We start from the raw sequence: 18,596 nt of genomic DNA, 5'->3' as shown, positions 1-18,596 counted from the left end.
GCTATTTTCTTACCTGAATGCGTGAAACTGTCTCTGGAAGATACTTTTCTTGTCTTATCTGGAAAAATAATTTAAATAAAATTAAACTTTGCCCTCACCAAAAGTGAAAAAATAAAAAAAATAGCTTTAATTGGTTATTTCGTTTACAGAGGAAGCCTGCCAAGAGAAAGTGGAGAATTCCAACTAATTGAGGTTGAGGTTTGGACAAGATTTATGCATAACCTCTTCAGCTGCTCTTTCATACTGATAGAATTACAGTCATGTTTGGTTGTGAAGAACTACAAAACTTTATTTAATAGCAGTTTGTAATGTGGCCATGCCGGACATAGAAATCAACAGCGAAAATTGTGTATAAATGTCAGTGGATCTAATACTTTGAAACATATATATATATATATATATATATATATATATATAGTGTAGAAAGTGATAGCAGCGGCACTCCTTAGTAATAAATCAATAAAGAGATGAAGTTCTAAACTTCTTTACTTCAACGTTTCAATCTTTTGGAAAATCCAAAAGATTGAAACGTTGAAGTAAAGAAGTTTAGAACTTCATCTGTTTATTGATTTATTACTAAGGAGTGCCGCTGCTATCACTTTCTACACTATAGTTTTTTGTTACTTGCGGAGGGCACCCGAAAATCACTGACTGAGGAGGAGTGCCAAGCTTTATGCCATTTATATATATATATATACATATATATATATATAATATATATATATATTAGGGGTGAGCGGGTTCGGATTTCTGAAATCCGAACCCCCCCGAGCCCCCCCGATCCGAGTCCGATCCGAGTCAGGCTCGACTTTTCCCGCCTGACTCGGATCTGACATCGAGGCAAAACGTCATCATCCCGCCTTCCGAGTCTCGCGGGTTTTGGATCCTATATAAGGTACCCGCGTCGGCGCCATTTTCTCACTCGGCTGTGGACAGTGAAGAGGGAGGGTGGGAGTTAGTGCTGTGTAGTGTAGTGTAGTGTAGTGCTGCTGTTGTCCACTACTTCAAAGTCCATAGGGGCTGGCTGTGTTGTGCTGTGCTGCTGTTGTTAATAGGGGCTGTGTCCACTACTTCAAAGTCCATAGGGGCTGGCTGGACTGTGTTGTGCAGTCAGTTCCAAAGTCCTGTGCAGTGTCCCAGTCCTAAAGGGGTGCTGTAGTGTTGTCCAGGGGGTGCTCTGTCCATCAGGGGTGCTCCCCCCAAGTGCTAAAAAAATAATATATTTTCTGTGTTTGTGAATTGTGTGCGCAGTAGCCGCACGTGCATCAACAAAGTAGTGCCAAGCGTGCGCCTGTGTCATAAGTAAAGGGCCGGCTGGCTTGACCGTTAAGGGTGCTGTAACCCCCGAAAGTACACTCCAGTCCAAACCAAAAAAAAAATTATTTTCTGTGTTTGTGAATTGTGTGCGCAGTAGCCGCACGTGCATCAACAAAGTAGTGCCAAGCGTGCGCCTGTGTCATAAGTAAAGGGCCGGCTGGCTTGACCGTTAAGGGTGCTGTAACCCCCGAAAGTACACTCCAGTCCAAACCTAAAAAAAAATTATTTTCTGTGTTTGTGAATTGTGTGCGCAGTAGCCGCACGTGCATCAACAAAGTAGTGCCAAGCGTGCGCCTGTGTCATAAGTAAAGGGCCGGCTGGCTTGACCGTTAAAGGGTGCTGTAACCCCCGAAAGTACACTCCAGTCCAAACCAAAAAAAAATTATTTTCTGTGTTTGTGAATTGTGTGCGCAGTAGCCGCACGTGCATCAACAAAGTAGTGCCAAGCGTGCGCCTGTGTCATAAGTAAAGGGCCGGCTGGCTTGACCGTTAAGGGTGCTGTAACCCCCGAAAGTACACTCCAGTCCAAACCTAAAAAAAAATTATTTTCTGTGTTTGTGAATTGTGTGCGCAGTAGCCGCACGTGCATCAACAAAGTAGTGCCAAGAGTGCGCCTGTGTCATAAGTAAAGGGCCGGCTGGCTTGACCGTTAAAGGGTGCTGTAACCCCCGAAAGTACACTCCAGTCCAAACCAAAAAAAAATTATTTTCTGTGTTTGTGAATTGTGTGCGCAGTAGCCGCACGTGCATCAACAAAGTAGTGCCAAGCGTGCGCCTGTGTCATAAGTAAAGGGCCGGCTGGCTTGACCGTTAAAGGGTGCTGTAACCCCTGAAAGTACACTCCAGTCCAAACCAAAAAAAAATTATTTTCTGTGTTTGTGAATTGTGTGCGCAGTAGCCGCACGTGCATCAACAAAGTAGTGCCAAGCGTGCGCCTGTGTCATAAGTAAAGGGCCGGCTGGCTTGACCGTTAAGGGTGCTGTAACTCCCGAAAGTACACTCCAGTCCAAACCAAAAAAAAAATTATTTTCTGTGTTTGTGAATTGTGTGCGCAGTAGCCGCACGTGCATCAACAAAGTAGTGCCAAGCGTGCGCCTGTGTCATAAGTAAAGGGCCGGCTGGCTTGACCGTTAAGGGTGCTGTAACCCCCGAAAGTACACTCCAGTCCAAACCAAAAAAAAAATTATTTTCTGTGTTTGTGAATTGTGTGCGCAGTAGCCGCACGTGCATCAACAAAGTAGTGCCAAGCGTGCGCCTGTGTCATAAGTAAAGGGCCGGCTGGCTTGACCGTTAAGGGTGCTGTAACCCCCGAAAGTACACTCCAGTCCAAACCTAAAAAAAAATTATTTTCTGTGTTTGTGAATTGTGTGCGCAGTAGCCGCACGTGCATCAACAAAGTAGTGCCAAGCGTGCGCCTGTGTCATAAGTAAAGGGCCGGCTGGCTTGACCGTTAAAGGGTGCTGTAACCCCCGAAAGTACACTCCAGTCCAAACCAAAAAAAAATTATTTTCTGTGTTTGTGAATTGTGTGCGCAGTAGCCGCACGTGCATCAACAAAGTAGTGCCAAGCGTGCGCCTGTGTCATAAGTAAAGGGCCGGCTGGCTTGACCGTTAAAGGGTGCTGTAACCCCCAAAGTACACTCCAGTCCAAACCAAAAAAAAATTATTTTCTGTGTTTGTGAATTGTGTGCGCAGTAGCCGCACGTGCATCAACAAAGTAGTGCCAAGAGTGCGCCTGTGTCATAAGTAAAGGGCCGGCTGGCTTGACCGTTAAAGGGTGCTGTAACCCACAAAGTACACTCCAGTCCGAACCAAAAAAAAATTTATTTTCTGTGTTTAGCCGCACGTATATATCAAATCGATATAACATAAATGGAGGACCAAACTTTCTCCGATAAAAATAAAATAGAGAAAGATCAAGAACCACTTCCTCCTAGTGCTGAAGCTGCTGCCACTAGTCATGACATAGACGATAACATGCCATCAACGTCGTCTGCCAAGGCCGATGCCCAATGTCATAGTAGAGGGCACATACAATCCCAAATGGCAAAGTTCAGGAAAATGACCTTGAAAAAGACATTTAAATCAGCTGAAGAGAAACGTAAACTTGCCAATATGCCATTTACGACACGGAGTGGCAAGGAACGGCTAAGGTCGATCCCTAGTATGTTCATGACTAGTGGTTCAGCTTCACATGACGATGGAAGCACTCCTCCCACTAAAAAAATCAAAAGAGTTAAGCTGGCAAAAGCACAGCAAAGAACTGTGCTTTCTAAGAAGATATCACAAATCCCCAAAGAGAGTCCAAGTGTGGTGGTGGTTGCGATGCCTGACCTTCCCAGCACTGGACGGGAAGAGGTGGCTCTTTCCACCATTTGCACGCCCCCTGCAAGTGCTGAAAGGAGCACCCACAGTCCACTTGCTGATATGCAAATTGAAGATGTCACTGTTGAAGTACAACAGGATGAGGATACTGGTGTAGCTGGCGCTGAGGAGGAAGTTGGCGAGGAGGATTCTGATGGTGATGTGGTTTGTTTAAATCAGGCTCCGGGGGAGACAGTTGTTGTCCGTGGGATGAAAAAGCCCATCACGGTCATGCCTGGGCAGAAGACCAAACATTCCACCTCTTTGGTCTGGCAATATTTCTATCCAAATCCGGACAACAACTGTCTTGCCATATGTACCATATGTAAAGGTGAAATAAGTAGGGGTAGGGACGTCAACCACCTAGGAACATCCTCCCTTATACGGCACCTGCAGCGCGTTCATAAAAAGTTACTGTCAAGTTCAGAAACTTTGGCTCAGACCGTAAGCAGTCCAGGGACACCTAAATCCCGTTGTCCTGTTGTATCCAAGCGCCTGCAAACCACACCGTCAACTCCCTCCTCGTCAATTTCCTCCTTAGTCAGGATCGGAAGTAGTCCTGCAGGCCATATCACTGGCATGACTGACTCTCCTATCCGGGATTCCTCCGGAGGATCCTGCATTGCTACGCCTACTGCTGCCGCTGCTGCTGTTGCTGCTGCTGCTGGGAGTCGTTCATCATCCCAGAGAGGAAGTAGGAACACCACTACTTTTACTAAACAATTGACCCTCCAACAGTCCTTAGCGAGGAGGATGAAGTACGACAGCAGTCATCCTGAAGCAAAACGTATAACTGAGGCCTTGACTGCTATGTTGGTGTTAGACGTGCGTCCGGTATCCGCCATTAGTGCAGTGGGATTTAGACAATTGATGGAGGTAGTGTGTCCCCGGTTCCAAATCCCGTCTAGATTCCACTTCACTAGGCAGGCGATACCGAGACTGTACAGAAACGTCAGAAAAAGTGTCCTCAGTGTCCTGAAAAATGCCGTTGTACACAATGTCCACTTAACCACGGACATGTGGACAAGTGGAACAGGGCAGACTAAGGACTATATGACTGTGACAGCCCACTGGGTAGATGTATCACCTTACGCAGCAACAGCAGCAGCGTCACCAGTAGCAGCATCTCAGAAACGCCAGCTCGTTACAAGGCAGGCTACGCTGTGTATCACCGGTTTCAGTAAGAGGCACACCGCCGACAACCTCTTAGAGAAACTGAGGGAAATCATCGCCCAGTGGCTTACCCCACTTAGACTCTCCTGGGGATTTGTGATATCTGACAACGCCACCAATATTGTGCGGGCATTACATCTGGGCAAATTCCAGCACGTCCCATGTTTTGCTCACACAATAAACTTGGTGGTGCAGAATTTTCTGAAAAGCGACAGGGGCGTGCAGGAGACGCTTTGGGTGGCCCGAAAAATTTCTGGCCACTTTCGCCATTCAGCGACTGCGTGCCGAAGACTGGAGCGCCAGCAAACACTCTTGAACCTGCCCCGCCATCACCTGAAGCAAGAGGTTGTGACGCGGTGGAACTCAACCCTCTATATGCTTCAGAGGATGGAGGAGCAGCAAAAGGCCATACAAGCCTATACATCCACCTATGACATAGGCAAAGGAGGGGGTATGCACCTGACTCAAGCGCAGTGGAGAATGATTTCCGTGTTGTGCAAGGTTCTTCAGCCCTTCGAACTTGCCACACGTGAAGTCAGTTCAGACACTGCCAGCTTGAGTCAGGTCATTCCCCTCATCAGGCTTTTGCAGAAGCAGCTGGAGAAAGTGAAGGAGGAGCTAAGACGGAGCGATTCCGCTCGGCATGTGGGACTTGTGGATGAAGCCCTTCATTCGCTTTGCCAGGATTCCAGGGTGGTCAATCTGTTGAAATCAGACCACTACATTTTGGCCACCGTGCTCGATCCTAGGTTTAAAGCCTATGTGGTGTCTCTCTTTCCGGCCGACACAAGCCTGCAGAGGTGCAAAGACCTGCTGGTGAACACACTGTCAGCTGAAGCGGAACGTGACACGTCAACGGCTCCTTCTTCATTTTCTCCCGCAACTGGGGCTGCCAGGAAAAAACTTAGGTATCCTAAGCAACCCGCTGGCGGTGATGCAGGGCAGGCAGGACCAAGTTTGGACATCTGGTCCGGACTGAAGGACCTGGCAACAATTTCTGACATGTCTACTGTCACTGCATATGATACTGTCACCATTGACAGAATGGTGGAGGATTACATCGGTGACAGCATCCAAGTAGGCATGTCAGACAGTCCATACCTGTACTGGCAGGAAAAAGAGGCAATTTGGAGGCCCCTGTACAAACTGGCTCTATTTTACCTGAGTTGCCCCCCCTCCAGTGTGTACTCCGAAAGAGTGTTTAGTGCAGCCGGGAACCTTGTCAGCGAAAGGCGTAGGAGGTTGCTTCCACAGAATGTGGAGAAGATGATGTTCATCAAAATGAATTATCAGCTCTTCCAGGGAGACCAGCCTCCAGAAGGTACAGAGGGACCTGTGGTGGTGGATTCAAGTGGGGACGAGTTAATACTTTGTGAGGATGAGGATGTACACACTGAAGAGGGTGAGGAATCGGTGGATGAGGAGGATGAGGATGACATCTTGCCTCCGTAGAGCCAGTTTGTGCAGGGACACATTAATTGCCAGCTTGTTTTGTGGGGGCCCAAACGAACCAATCATTTCAGCCACAGTTGTGTGGCAGACCCTGGCGCTGAAATGATTGATTTGTTAAAGTGTGCATGTCCTGTTTATACAACATAAGGGTGGGTGGGAGGGCCCAAGGACAATTCCATCTTGCACCTCTTTTTTTCTTTGCATTATGTACAGTTTGGGGCCTAGTTTTTCTAACTGCCATCCTGCCTGCCACTGCAGTGTCACTCCTAGATGGGTCACGTGTTTGTGCCGCCCACTCGTGTCGCTTAGCATAGTCATCCAGCTACCTCGGTGCAACCTTTTGGACATAAAAACACTATTGTGAGGTGTGAGGTGTTCAGAATAGACTGGAAATGAGTGGAAATTAAGGTTATTGAGGTTAATAATAGCATAGGAGCAGAAAAACCTACAAATTCTGTGATTTTAGCTGTTTTTATGCTTTTTTTCAAAAAAATACAGATCCAAAACACAAAACCCAGAACCCAAAACACGGAAGGGTGGTTTTGGCAAAACCAATCCAGATCCAAAACACGAAGAAAGATCCAGATCCAAAACCAAAACACAAAACACGAAAAGTGGCCGGTGCACACCCCTAATATATATATATATATATGTAACTGACGGCCGAGTAGTCCACATATGTCACTAATAGCTTTGCATTGATCTTTTAAAAAACTGTGATTGTTGCATATTTGCAGAATTTCTGTTCCTCTGTGCACTGAGAGACTTAGGGCCTGATTATGAGATGGATGATATTGCACAGCTGTAAGGAAGTGTCTGTGCAATACCATCCAACTCAAATGCAAATGCAGCAGGAGCCGTCTGTAGGAAATAGACACCTCCATGCTGCATCTGCGATCCGATATGTAGACGCTGCCTCAGATCACCATCGCAACCATTGGTTCCTACTTTGGCCAGGATGCGTAAGCTGAGACTTACTCAGCCTGGCCGGTTCCTGGCAGCTTGCGAGGCCAGAAAATCTGTGTCAACCAATGCAGACCCTGCCACACGCCCCGTTCTAGAAACGCTGGCCAGCAACGTTCCCCGCTGCGCCCACCAAACGCTGCAGCATGTCAATCATCCTGCGGCTTGCGGGATCTGCGAGCGAGGTCGCAGGACCCCAGACCCCAAAATATTGGAAATGTGCGCAAACCATCAAGTTTCCAACTTTCCATACATCTCTGAGTCAGGCCCTTAATTATTGGCAAATAAGTTACAGCCTCAGTTGAAGAAACTGTTATCAACATTTTACAATTGACTATGGGCCATATTCAATTAGAAGCAAAAAGTCCGTTGCCGGACTTTTTGCCGTCTTTGCCGCCTTTCTGCGTCAAAAAAGTATCGCGCTCATCCCTGCGTATCCCCGTATTCAAAGTGCTGTCATTTTTGGGGAAATGTGCCTGACACCCCTGAAAAGATGCTCTGACATGGGGGATCACTATGGGTACCCCCGAATTGCCCTGCTGAAGGTATTTGGGGTTTTTAAACGGGCTCAATAGGTGCTAAATAGCGTCTTTGCATAAGTGGTGAAGAATAGCATTTTGAGGGGTTTTTTGGTGAAAATAACAATTCCCATCAAATTTGGGGTACATGAAAATGGGTGCAAGCATGTTTTTAATTGGCTAAGGTGAAGTGTTAAAAAGCGCTAAAAACGCACCTTCAGCAATCAGCTAAAACAAAAATAAAAAACCTGGGGCATACTTGGGGACCCCCCCAGAGTCTATTTTGCTAGTTTTTGAAATTGTACCCCCATATTTTTACACAGTTAGTATCAGGGGGGGGTGTCCAAAGGGTGCAGGATGGTTCCCGCAACATTGCACCCCAAAACCCCAATTCTGCACTTTTTTCCGCCGGATCTTCTTTGGCGAAACTTTTCCGCTGCTTACAAGGCGCAAACTTTTCGCACCGTCGAAAAGTCCAACTAATTGAATACGGCGAAAGTGGAATCGGCGAAAATTACATCATCAGCGAAAAAGTATCGCTAAAACTGACTTTTCGCTTCTAATTGAATACGGCCCTATAAATGTCTATAGAAGCTTACTAAGGAACCTCATATGCCTTAAAAGCTCATGAAGCACCCTTTACTCTCCGAAAATTATTATTACTATAATCTATTATTTTTAAGGTGCCACATAATTTCTGCAGCGCCATACAGGGAAAATACAAAAACAGAGAAAATGACATGACAATGGTACAATGACTGTAGGCTGATATAACTGTGATGCAGTAAAGAGTAAAAAAACTCCGGAAAACTAGGTATGACGTAGACATAGCTGAGGGTAGGGTGACTACTTGTGTCTTGATGGCAAGTGTAGGAAATTCAGGGAGGAAGGGGGGGCAGTTCATCAAACAGTGAGACTGTTCCCAGTGAAAAGTGAACACACAGAGGGCCTGATTCAGACCCGATCGCAAGCGCTGAGCACTCACAACCGGGTCGATGTTTGCCCACTGGGCATGTCGCTCCGGGTCTCGCACCAAAGGGGGCGAGCTGTCGATGGTGAGTGACAGCTCGCCCCATTTGGTGGGCGGGCCGGGGGGGGTGGCCGACCAAATGGAGGCGTTCCCAACGGAACGCTTGCCATTTGGGGGCGGCCCCACTGACATCACCAGTGATGTCAGTGGGAGAGCTTCCAGCTCTATTAGAGCCAGAAGCTCTCTGGGGCTTGCGGCCATGAGACCCTACCACAAGGGTCTTGTTGCAAGCCCGATGGTCGCGATGACCATCAACCTGGCCGCTCGCTATAGCTGTGGGTGGTAACCTACAGCTATGCAAGCGGTCAGGAGGCCGCTACAAAAAAAAACATCCGTCTCTGAATCAGGCCCAGAGTCACTGACAGGGAGTAGAAGACAAGATACAAGGTGCACTGGAGACAAGGATAGTGCTAAGGATGAAACATGAGGAAGGAGGTCCTTGCCCACAAGAGTTTACATGCTATGTGGATTCAGAGCCACTCGCTAGATGCGTATGCAAATTCGGTAAAGTGACGGCATGGCAGGCGATCGCACGGCAAGGCATAAGCACGCCCACTGTTGTGGCATGCGAACGCTTTCTGTATGTAGACACCCACCATCCTGTTATAAGATGCCCACTTGCACACGTCATCTCTAAGAAGTGTATGCAACCATCGGTACATCGGGCACCATCGGAAGCAAACGCAGCCCCTACCGCAAGCACTGCGAGCACTTCAGTGTGAAAAACCACCAAGTGACGTGTACTATGACGCTGCCTCTTGATTATGAATGCCTCTGAAACGGCGTTAAGACGCTCAGGCACGCCTGCATTCGCACCCCCACTGCCCCGTTTCTAGTGGCCTGACCGTTACCACCCACAAACGGTCTCTCCTGTCATTCACTCTGCCTGGCTGCTATGTGCAGCGAGCGAACGCTTCCCGAACTTTCGCACTGGTTTGTGCACTGCGATGCATACGTATGCGCAGAATGCGAAAATCTGCCAGCTACGAGCGAACGCTTCATAGCAAACGGGTCTGCATCAGGTCCTAAATGTCCAGAGCTTGACTGCAGCAAATCCCTCAGGGCCTGGGGTGGCAGAATTGCAGGGTCACCTGTCTCTCTCTTCTTTGATCATTTCATGTTATTTTCATATTACTTTTCAATTAATATTAGCCAAAAATTATAATATATATATATTCAGGAAGATTCTAGTTGGTAGCAGAGTACGCCACGCACCATTGAGGGGTCGTGTCATGCTCCACCCAAAGGCTGTGTGTAACTCTACTTATGGGCGTAACTATGCTTAAATGCTTGTTGTGAGGTTTTTCTATATAACATTAGAAGCAATATATTTGGGGAAATTTTGCAAGTATTTATACTAACATTGCTGCCTGCAATACTAGATTTGTTGTTTCTTGTTGGATCTGTTGTTGTCAACTATTCGCTGTGATACTTTTTTTCTTATCACTCAGAACAATATACATGATAAATGTGATGCCTATGCAACTACTTTTGAAACTATATTTCACCCAAATACCGTGGGTTTACCACATACAGGGGCCTATTCATCAACACTAAAATAAAGTTTTTAAGGACATTTTCCTTAATTGCCGTTATTTTAGTATTCATTAACACACTTTGCACAGGAGATATCACTGATATCTCCTAGTTAAGTCCGCCTGCGTTAATTTCCACACTCCCCATATATTAGTATGGGGATATGGAAATTATGCTATTCACCAAATTCCGAAAATTATGTATTTTCGTAATTTGATGGTGTTAACATACTCCACTGTGAGGTGGTGTACAGGGGGTTATACTTACCTGCTGTCAGCTTGAGCAGGTCCCCCTCTCCTCCCTCGTCCCTTCTCAGGCTCCCTCCTCCTGCTCTGGCTGTCTGTTCACCCCACTGCCGCATGCTGCTGCCAAGTAGCATCTCCCCTCTGTTCCCGGCAGTGACACTTGTAAGTGTTCCTTCAATTAACTGTTTATTTACTATAAACAGTTAATTGAAGAAGAACATACAAGTGTCACTGCCGGGAACAGACAGAGGAGAGACGCTTCCCGGCAGCTGCAGTATAGGAAAGTTAAAAAAAAATAATAATAATAAGTCTACGGTCCCTTCTCCCTTGAGACGCTGCATCCAGGACAGACTGGGCGGGAGTTCGAGGGTCCGCATTTGCGGCTACAGGCGGCCAGGAAGGTGGTGAGTGCGGGGGAAATAGTATGGAGGGAAGGGAAGACAGAGCCACCATCATCTTTGTATAGTGGAGCGGGCAGCGGGGGAGGGATCAGGTCCTGCCATCTATGGCAGCCGGGACCCGGCCAGAAAAGTGGTGAGTGTGGGGGACATAGGATGGAGGGGGGGTGCGGCGGGAGGGGGGAGTCAGAGCCACCAACAGATCTATATTTGTATAGTGGAGTGGGCAGAAGGGGATGGCGAGGGTCCTGCAGTCTATGGCAGCAGGGACTGGCCGGGAAGTTGGTGAGTGCGGGGACATAGAATGGAGGAGGGGTGCGGAGGACATAGGGCGCGGGGGGGCGGAGCAACTGCCGCCGCCAGATATTCGTACAGTGGAGCGGGCAGCGGAGGTGGGAGGGGTTTCCGCAGCTGCTACATTCAAGCTAGGCTGATCCTTGAGACATTATATACACAAAGATAAAGGGCGCTGTGCTGAATCAATAACTAAATACAGCTCACCAAGGGGATGGCTACCCCTAAAAGGAAAGATAGATATGAAATAGGGAGCGCAGATAGGAATTGAGGATGAATTAGTAATATTTAATATAGCATTAAAAATAACTATGAATAAATAAATGAAAAAATTATAATGAACATGGAGTAATAGACAATATCCAACCTATATTAAATGATAATACAATTCACATAGATATCAATGTCTCAAAGTCCAGATGTATGTACATACAATTAAGAATGATTAATTATTGATAAAAATAGATATGATGAACATGTAAAAAATGATCCTGGAGACAGTCAGAGGATGCAGACAGTCAGGGAAAAGTATCTATTTCCCGAAAAGCTGTCATTCCAAAAATGACAGCTTTTCGGAATAGATAGTTATGGAGAGGAGGAATGATGAATTCCTCCGGTAATTAGGTAGAACTCCATGCAAGTTCTAAACCTAATTATCGCCATCAAATTTTTAGTTACGATGAACAGGCCCCAAAAGCTGGGTACACACGTAAAGATTTTCTGTCCAACCATCCAACTAGTTGATTGGTTGGAATGAAAATCTGGTAAGGTATGGGAGTAAATGCCAGAAAACAGATGAAAATGGTCGTCAGACAAGTTTGTTAAATGTTTGATCGAAACAATTTGTTCAAATAACAGATTTTGGACATTTTCCAGCATTTGGGAGCAAATTGCTGATTGTCATTTGCTTTCATAACTTACCAGATGTTCATTCCAACCAATCAACTAGTTGGATGGTTGGACAGAAAATCTTTAGGTGTGTATGCACCTTTACTTTAATGATTATCTCTTGGTAAAATTGAATTTTAAAACTTTATATTGTATTGTGCTGGTTGTGTGTTTAACTAAAGATTACTAATAAAACATTCTCATCGTCAGCAACAGCTCACACACACTAGCAACAGCAGCAGACGCTGAGATAAGAAGACATTGATCTCAAGGTTCAGGCAGGCTGTGCTTCATATTGCTGGGGGTCAAACAGGGATTTGATGAGATTTGATAGCAGGGGCTGATGAGCCCAGGCAGCAGTCATAGTGACTACAGCAAATCACTGTCCTTACCCAGAAATTCCTTGGTGGTCCCCTGGCTGCAGTGAAGAATCCAAAGAACCCAGGAGATTTGATTTACAATGCAGGGCAGGAGGGGCTTCAAGCTTGAAACAGGGCAGGGGCGTATATACTCCTTGGCCAAGATGGCACTCTCCAAGGGCGCCGGCCGAGTGGCAAACAATGTGATTTTTTTCATGAGGGGGCCAATATGTATTATTTTGCTTTCTGTGGGGGCCAGTGTGATTGAGATTTTTATATGGAGTAAATGTGTATTATCTTGCCTTCTGTGGGGGCCACCGTGATTGATTTTTTTTTATGTGGGAGCCAATGTAAATTATTTCGCTTTCTCTGGGGGCCATTGTGATTGTTATTTTTAAGCAGCGGTCAATGTGTTTTATTTTTGTTTTCTGTGTGTACAATGTGTTTTACTTTGTTTTCTGTGGGGGCCAATGTGTTTTATTTTGTTTTCTGTGGGGGCCAATATGATTGTTTTGTTCTGTGTGTGTTGTTTTTTTTCCCTGTGGGGACCAATGTGTGTGTTTATCTCCGTGGGGGACTAATGGTGTGTTTTGGCATTTTTAAAATCATGTTCAGTGTGCTGAAGGTTGAAAATCACTGGGGTAGAATCACATAGTTACAGCCCTAGACAGAAGTAGTAACGCCCGCTGCATGCATTATAGTAGCGGTGCACCTGACTTCTTCTCTTCTGAGTGCACCGCTTCTAATATACATTGCAACATTTGTTACTCTTGTCAAAGGTCCTGAGGGACCGAAGCATTGACCTACTGTATCATGTGACATGTGAGATTTTTGTGTGTGTGTGTGCGTATATACAATATAGTGGCAGCATAATTCAACATGAAGTGAATGTGGAATGTCCAGATATCTCAGGTTTGGCAGAGCAAAAGCAGCAGGACTGAAGGCTCCAGTTAAGGTGTTGCCTCAATCAGTTGTCATTTAAATAATTAAACTGCACCTGTAATCAGCCTTTAAGAATGTGTTCAGCGCACGGAATGGGGCTTCTGACGGTGACTAGCATCCAGAAGGGGGCAGGATGTCAGGGCCACTGTTCCTGTGATATGATCCGGTGCTGCTATGTTGATATGCTGACATGTTCCTGTGCAACTGTGAGCTGATGTGATCCTGTACTGCTGTAACATATGCTGCCACATGCCCCGGCTGATTTGTACTGAGCCTCACAATTTCTGATGGCAGCCATGATAATGATTGTGTATGTCAGTAGGTTCCCACCAGCTTAATGTGAATCATTAAATCAAAATATTGGCAAATTTGTACTCATTCTAAAAGCAAATCCTCCACAAGCATTGACAGTATATTGGGCTGAGAAAGGACAGAACATACTGCATTTACTGTAGTGGGAAATGAAAGAATACCCATCATGCAATAAGCAGTTTATCGCTCCTTGTGACCTTGGGTGACCTAGCTCCTCTGCAGGCCTTGGCTTGATTTCACTAACCACTTGTGTGACAATATTTGCAGCTAATAATCTGATTATTCTTCTATAACAGAAACATTGCTTTATGGATGGAATGAGCTCTGTTTCCACTTAGAGTATTTATGTTAGCCTGTGAACTGGGGCCTTTTGGCTAGGTCCATAAATATAATGGCTCAGACTTGTATCAGACAGTGGCTTAGTACTTCTGGCGATAAAAGAAATCCATGGAGGCCTAAGCTTTACATTTTTACAAGTTGCAATTTCTTAATTGTTCCATGTACATTTAGACCTTGCAGCTGTCCATTAGCATATAAAGATATATTCAGAGGTGGTAATAAAGCATAACTGAATAATTAAGTGGATAAATATGTTTTCAATCTGATGATTTTTACTCATCTATAATAAGGTTATTACTTGTCACGTTGTTAGTGTATAACATTTATACCAACAATTACCTCGTATCAGAACAACCATACCCACGCCTAGTGTTATCTAGCAGTACAAAAAGCAAGATAATGATGATACATTGCCCTAAACAAGCTACGTCTGATTGTTTATTGATATATTCTTTACTTTATAAACTAATAATTTGGCGATTATATTACTTTCCTCTGTAGAGATATGCAGAACATTAGTCTGTTCCACCTACCACCTGATATACTGATATATACAATAGTCCTGGCTGGTGCCAATTGGGTACTATCCCTAAATAATCTAATGAAGTAGACTACACTGCAGCCTGATAGAAGAAAACTTCTCAATGAGTTCCAAAAGATATGTAAAAGAACAGTTTTCACTTGCGCTGAAAACAGATAATTAAGTAAGTATGGGTTCTAACAGATAATTCAGTAGTGTGGGTTCTAATTCTGGTATTCCATCGCATGTCGATATAAAGCTGAAGATAAAGGAAGAACAAGTTTCTTACTATTCTGTGAACTATAATGATATAGATAATGTCCATTCAATAAATTTCTCAACCAACATTTCTTCATTGAAGTAATTTCTGCACTGTTATATCTGAGGTGGATACTCCTGTTGAAAGAGCAGTGCGCTACTGCAGAGTCCAGTCTTCCTGTTCTTCAGTGAGGCTTCATGCCCTGTCCCAAGATGGCCACCATGATCACTACTGAGCATGTGTAGGGGCCATCTTGCCTTTACTGTCTACAGTGACATGGTGGGAGACAGAAGTCTTGTACTAAGCTCCTATGAGAGACCCAGTAATAGCTGCTGTGTCATCATCCCTGCACCGCTACCTGTTTGCAGCATACACTCACCGGCTAGTGAGCTGTATGGAATCCCGCTCCACTCAAGCTCAAGTGTACATGTAATAGTAAGTACAGCTGTCTCTCAATAAAACAACAAAACTGGTTAAGTAACTGAGCTGTTCATAGTTTGAGTCATCCTGTGCCTATATAACTCATCAGTACTTGCACAAACATAATTTCTAACTCCAACAATCTCAGGAACAAGTAATGGATACAAAATTAATATTTACAGTATCAATAATGATATATATCGAATTTGAAGCAATAAAATTTAAAAATAGAAATAGCATATACAGTTATATAAACAAGACAATAAAACAAAAAATAAACTTAAAATAAATATAACTTATGCTGGGTATACACTAAACAGATATATCTGCAGATTGAGTGATCTGCAGATATATCTGCAAATGTACGTACACACTGAACAACCATCATCTGTGTTCAGTGTGTAGGAGGGGGCTGGTCCTACTAGCAGGGGGGGCGGGCCGGTGGCTTGTTCGCCCCCCATCCCCGCAGCTGCCGTTGCATGTGTAGAAAGCCCAGACACACTTGCCGATGGACAGATATGTCTACAGACATATCTCTCCATCGGCTGTGCAGCACAGCCAATGCAACATGTCTGTGAACGACGTCATTCACAGACATACCACGGGTACACACTGGCCGACGGGCAGCAGATATATTGGCCGATCAATTGATCGACCAATATATCTGCCGGTGTGTACCCAGCTATAGTCTCACTTTCAGATGTGATGCAGTAACACATTTTCTTGGCTTTCTCATGCAGTATCATCAGTTACTGTGTTCCCTAGAGAGTTGCAGCACATTGCTAAATTCCATTTATCCCAGCCAGGTACTGTACATATTATGGATCCTACGCACTGTAATGCTGGATATACACTTGGCGATATATCGCTTGTATCGATGAGCGATATATCACGAGTGCATCACTGGGCATGCGCACCCGATATATCTGTGAACGACGTTGATCACAGACATATCAGGTAGGCCCTGCAGCACAGCCAATGCCGATATATCCGGAAGCATCTGCTTGTATGTACGGACGCCTTGTATGCAATCTTGCTAGAGAAGGCGCCAACACTGAAATCTCAGCTGGGTGGCCAAATTCAATTACCCCTTACTAAACTTTTCAGACATCTGCAGAACATTCATTTGTACAATCTACCCCCTGATAGATATATTCTGACCACTGTTAGTAACTGAGCTCTGTAGAGATCTACAGAGCATTGAACTACTCCATATTCTCCCTGCAGATACATAATTATATATTCTGCAGATTATTATTACTGGCCTCTCTATTGGGCCTACTGTATTTATTAACAGTAGGTAATAGGGCTGGCTTTCTATCACCATTTATTGGAACAATAGAAAGCTTCATATTTTAATTTATGAATAAAATATCACCAAGCAACACCCAGTTGCCTAGCAATACTGGTCAACAACATTAAGAGTTAACTTACTGCAACACTGGACCAGTCTCCAGGAATGAGAGCATGCGTTACTTTGCTAGTGCAGTGGAATTGGGAGCCTTGGACTTTCAGATATACTTGCTGGGAATAAAGTAAACTTTGAAAAAAAGTTTAATATTGGAAAAAAATATTAAAAATAATAAAAAATATATTTCTATTATTCCAATTTTTTTTCCCAGTAAAATCCCTTAGATAGCAATAGCAGAAGAAGGATTGTGGCTGTACCTGGTATATAGGCTTTTTGGTCGACCACCTCTTGTGACAACACTACTGATGCCGCTGGTGGGGATACTTATAAATTGTTGACAGTATCAAAATGTCAACAGCATTATGTTGGTGCGATAATTCCAATGTGGATGTAATGTTATTTAAAGCATTGTAACCTTGTCAGCATTATAACTTTAGACATGATAGTAAAGCAAAATGATTAAAGTTAAAATACCAACATGGTTAAAATGCTTTAAATATCATTAAAGTCATATTGAGATTGTCCCGTCCACATAATAATGTCGACAGTTGTTTGAATGTCGACAGCATTACTGCAGACTTAGCAACTACTTTCCCCGGAGGTGATCTTCCCTCAAGGTGGATAAAGAGGACTGTATATATATCAGAACATACAAACCAAGTGATATATCCAAAGAGATTTCTTTAGATCTCTGATTAGTGGAGAATTAGAAGCATCACCAGTTGTAGTACTGTTTTATTTGGTGTTTTATACCACTTCCTACTCTATTTTAACTTTCCTAAAGCCAGGAGGTGAGAGGTGGCACACATCTACCCGTCTTATGAGGGAGAATTAGTAAGAAGACTTGGTTCAGAAACTAGTAAGAATACATTCGACCCAGTCTCTTGCCAATAATTTGTTAAACAGATTTAGTGTCCACATGAAAGGCTTGAATAGCCTAATGGTTTTACAGTCCGGTATCTAACTCTCAAACAATGTGTCCTATTTTGCGCTTGCCAGATAACACATTCTTGGGCATCAAGAACATTCCTGAGCAGGATTCAGGAATAAATTCTGTGAAATCCTAAGTAAAAAGTCGCCAGGGGACTTATTCTAATTTACAATAAAATATTTATTAAAGGACGTGTTGAGGTTACAATAAAAAGAATGTTTTAAAATTTTCGATGTGTAAAACAGTAATTGTTTTTTTTTGTAAATTAAGAAAAATAAATGTAAGTACGTACAATGCATCCGGAAAGTATTCAATACTCTTCACTTTTTCCACATTTTGTTTTGTTACAGCCTTATTCCGAAATGGAATAAATTAATTTTTGTCCTCAAAATTCTACACACAATACCCCATAATGACAACGTGTTAAAAGTTTTTTTGAGATTTTGGCAAATTTAATAAAAAAAACACTAAAAAATCACATGTACATAAGTATTCACGGCCTTTGCCATGAAGCTCAAAATTGAGCTCAGGTGCATCCTGTTTCTACTGATCATCCTTGAGATGTTCCTACAGCTTAATTGCAGTCTACCTGTTGTAAATTCAGTTGTTTGGACATAATTTTGAAAGGCATACACCTGTCTATATAAGGTCCCACACTTGACAGTGCATGTCAGAGCACAAACCAAGCATTAAGTCCAAAGAATTGTCTGTAGAGCTTCAAGACAAGAATGTCTCGAGGCACAAATCTGGGGAAGGGTACAGAAAAATAACTGCTTCTTTGAAGGTCCCAATGAGCACAGTGGCTTCCATCATCCATAAATGGAAGAAGTTCGGAACCACCAGGACTCTTCCTAGAGTTGGCCGGCCGTCTAAACAGAGCGTTCGTGGGAGAAGGGCCCTAGTCAGGGAGGTGACCAAGAACCCAAT

The 18,596-nt window shown here is 44.2% G+C and overlaps 1 protein-coding gene across 2 annotated transcripts in view; it reads right to left on the bottom strand.

Moving 5' to 3' along the window:
- The window catches only part of EYA2 (EYA transcriptional coactivator and phosphatase 2), a 190,811-nt gene that overhangs the window by 116,280 nt on the left and 55,935 nt on the right, over positions 1-18,596 (bottom strand). For both annotated transcript variants that reach the window (XM_088472145.1, XM_088472146.1), the window contains exon 3: positions 14-58. In XM_088472145.1, coding sequence (XP_088328271.1) covers positions 14-58 — 45 coding nt within the window. The remainder of the gene's footprint in view (positions 1-13; positions 59-18,596) is intronic.

Source organism: Taudactylus pleione, unplaced genomic scaffold (assembly GCF_031769625.1).
Source record: "Taudactylus pleione unplaced genomic scaffold, aTauple2 ptg000121l, whole genome shotgun sequence".
NCBI classification, from domain to species: domain Eukaryota; kingdom Metazoa; phylum Chordata; class Amphibia; order Anura; family Myobatrachidae; genus Taudactylus; species Taudactylus pleione.
Note: the sequence above shows the minus strand (reverse complement) of the source record. Positions and strands in the feature narration are given on the sequence as shown.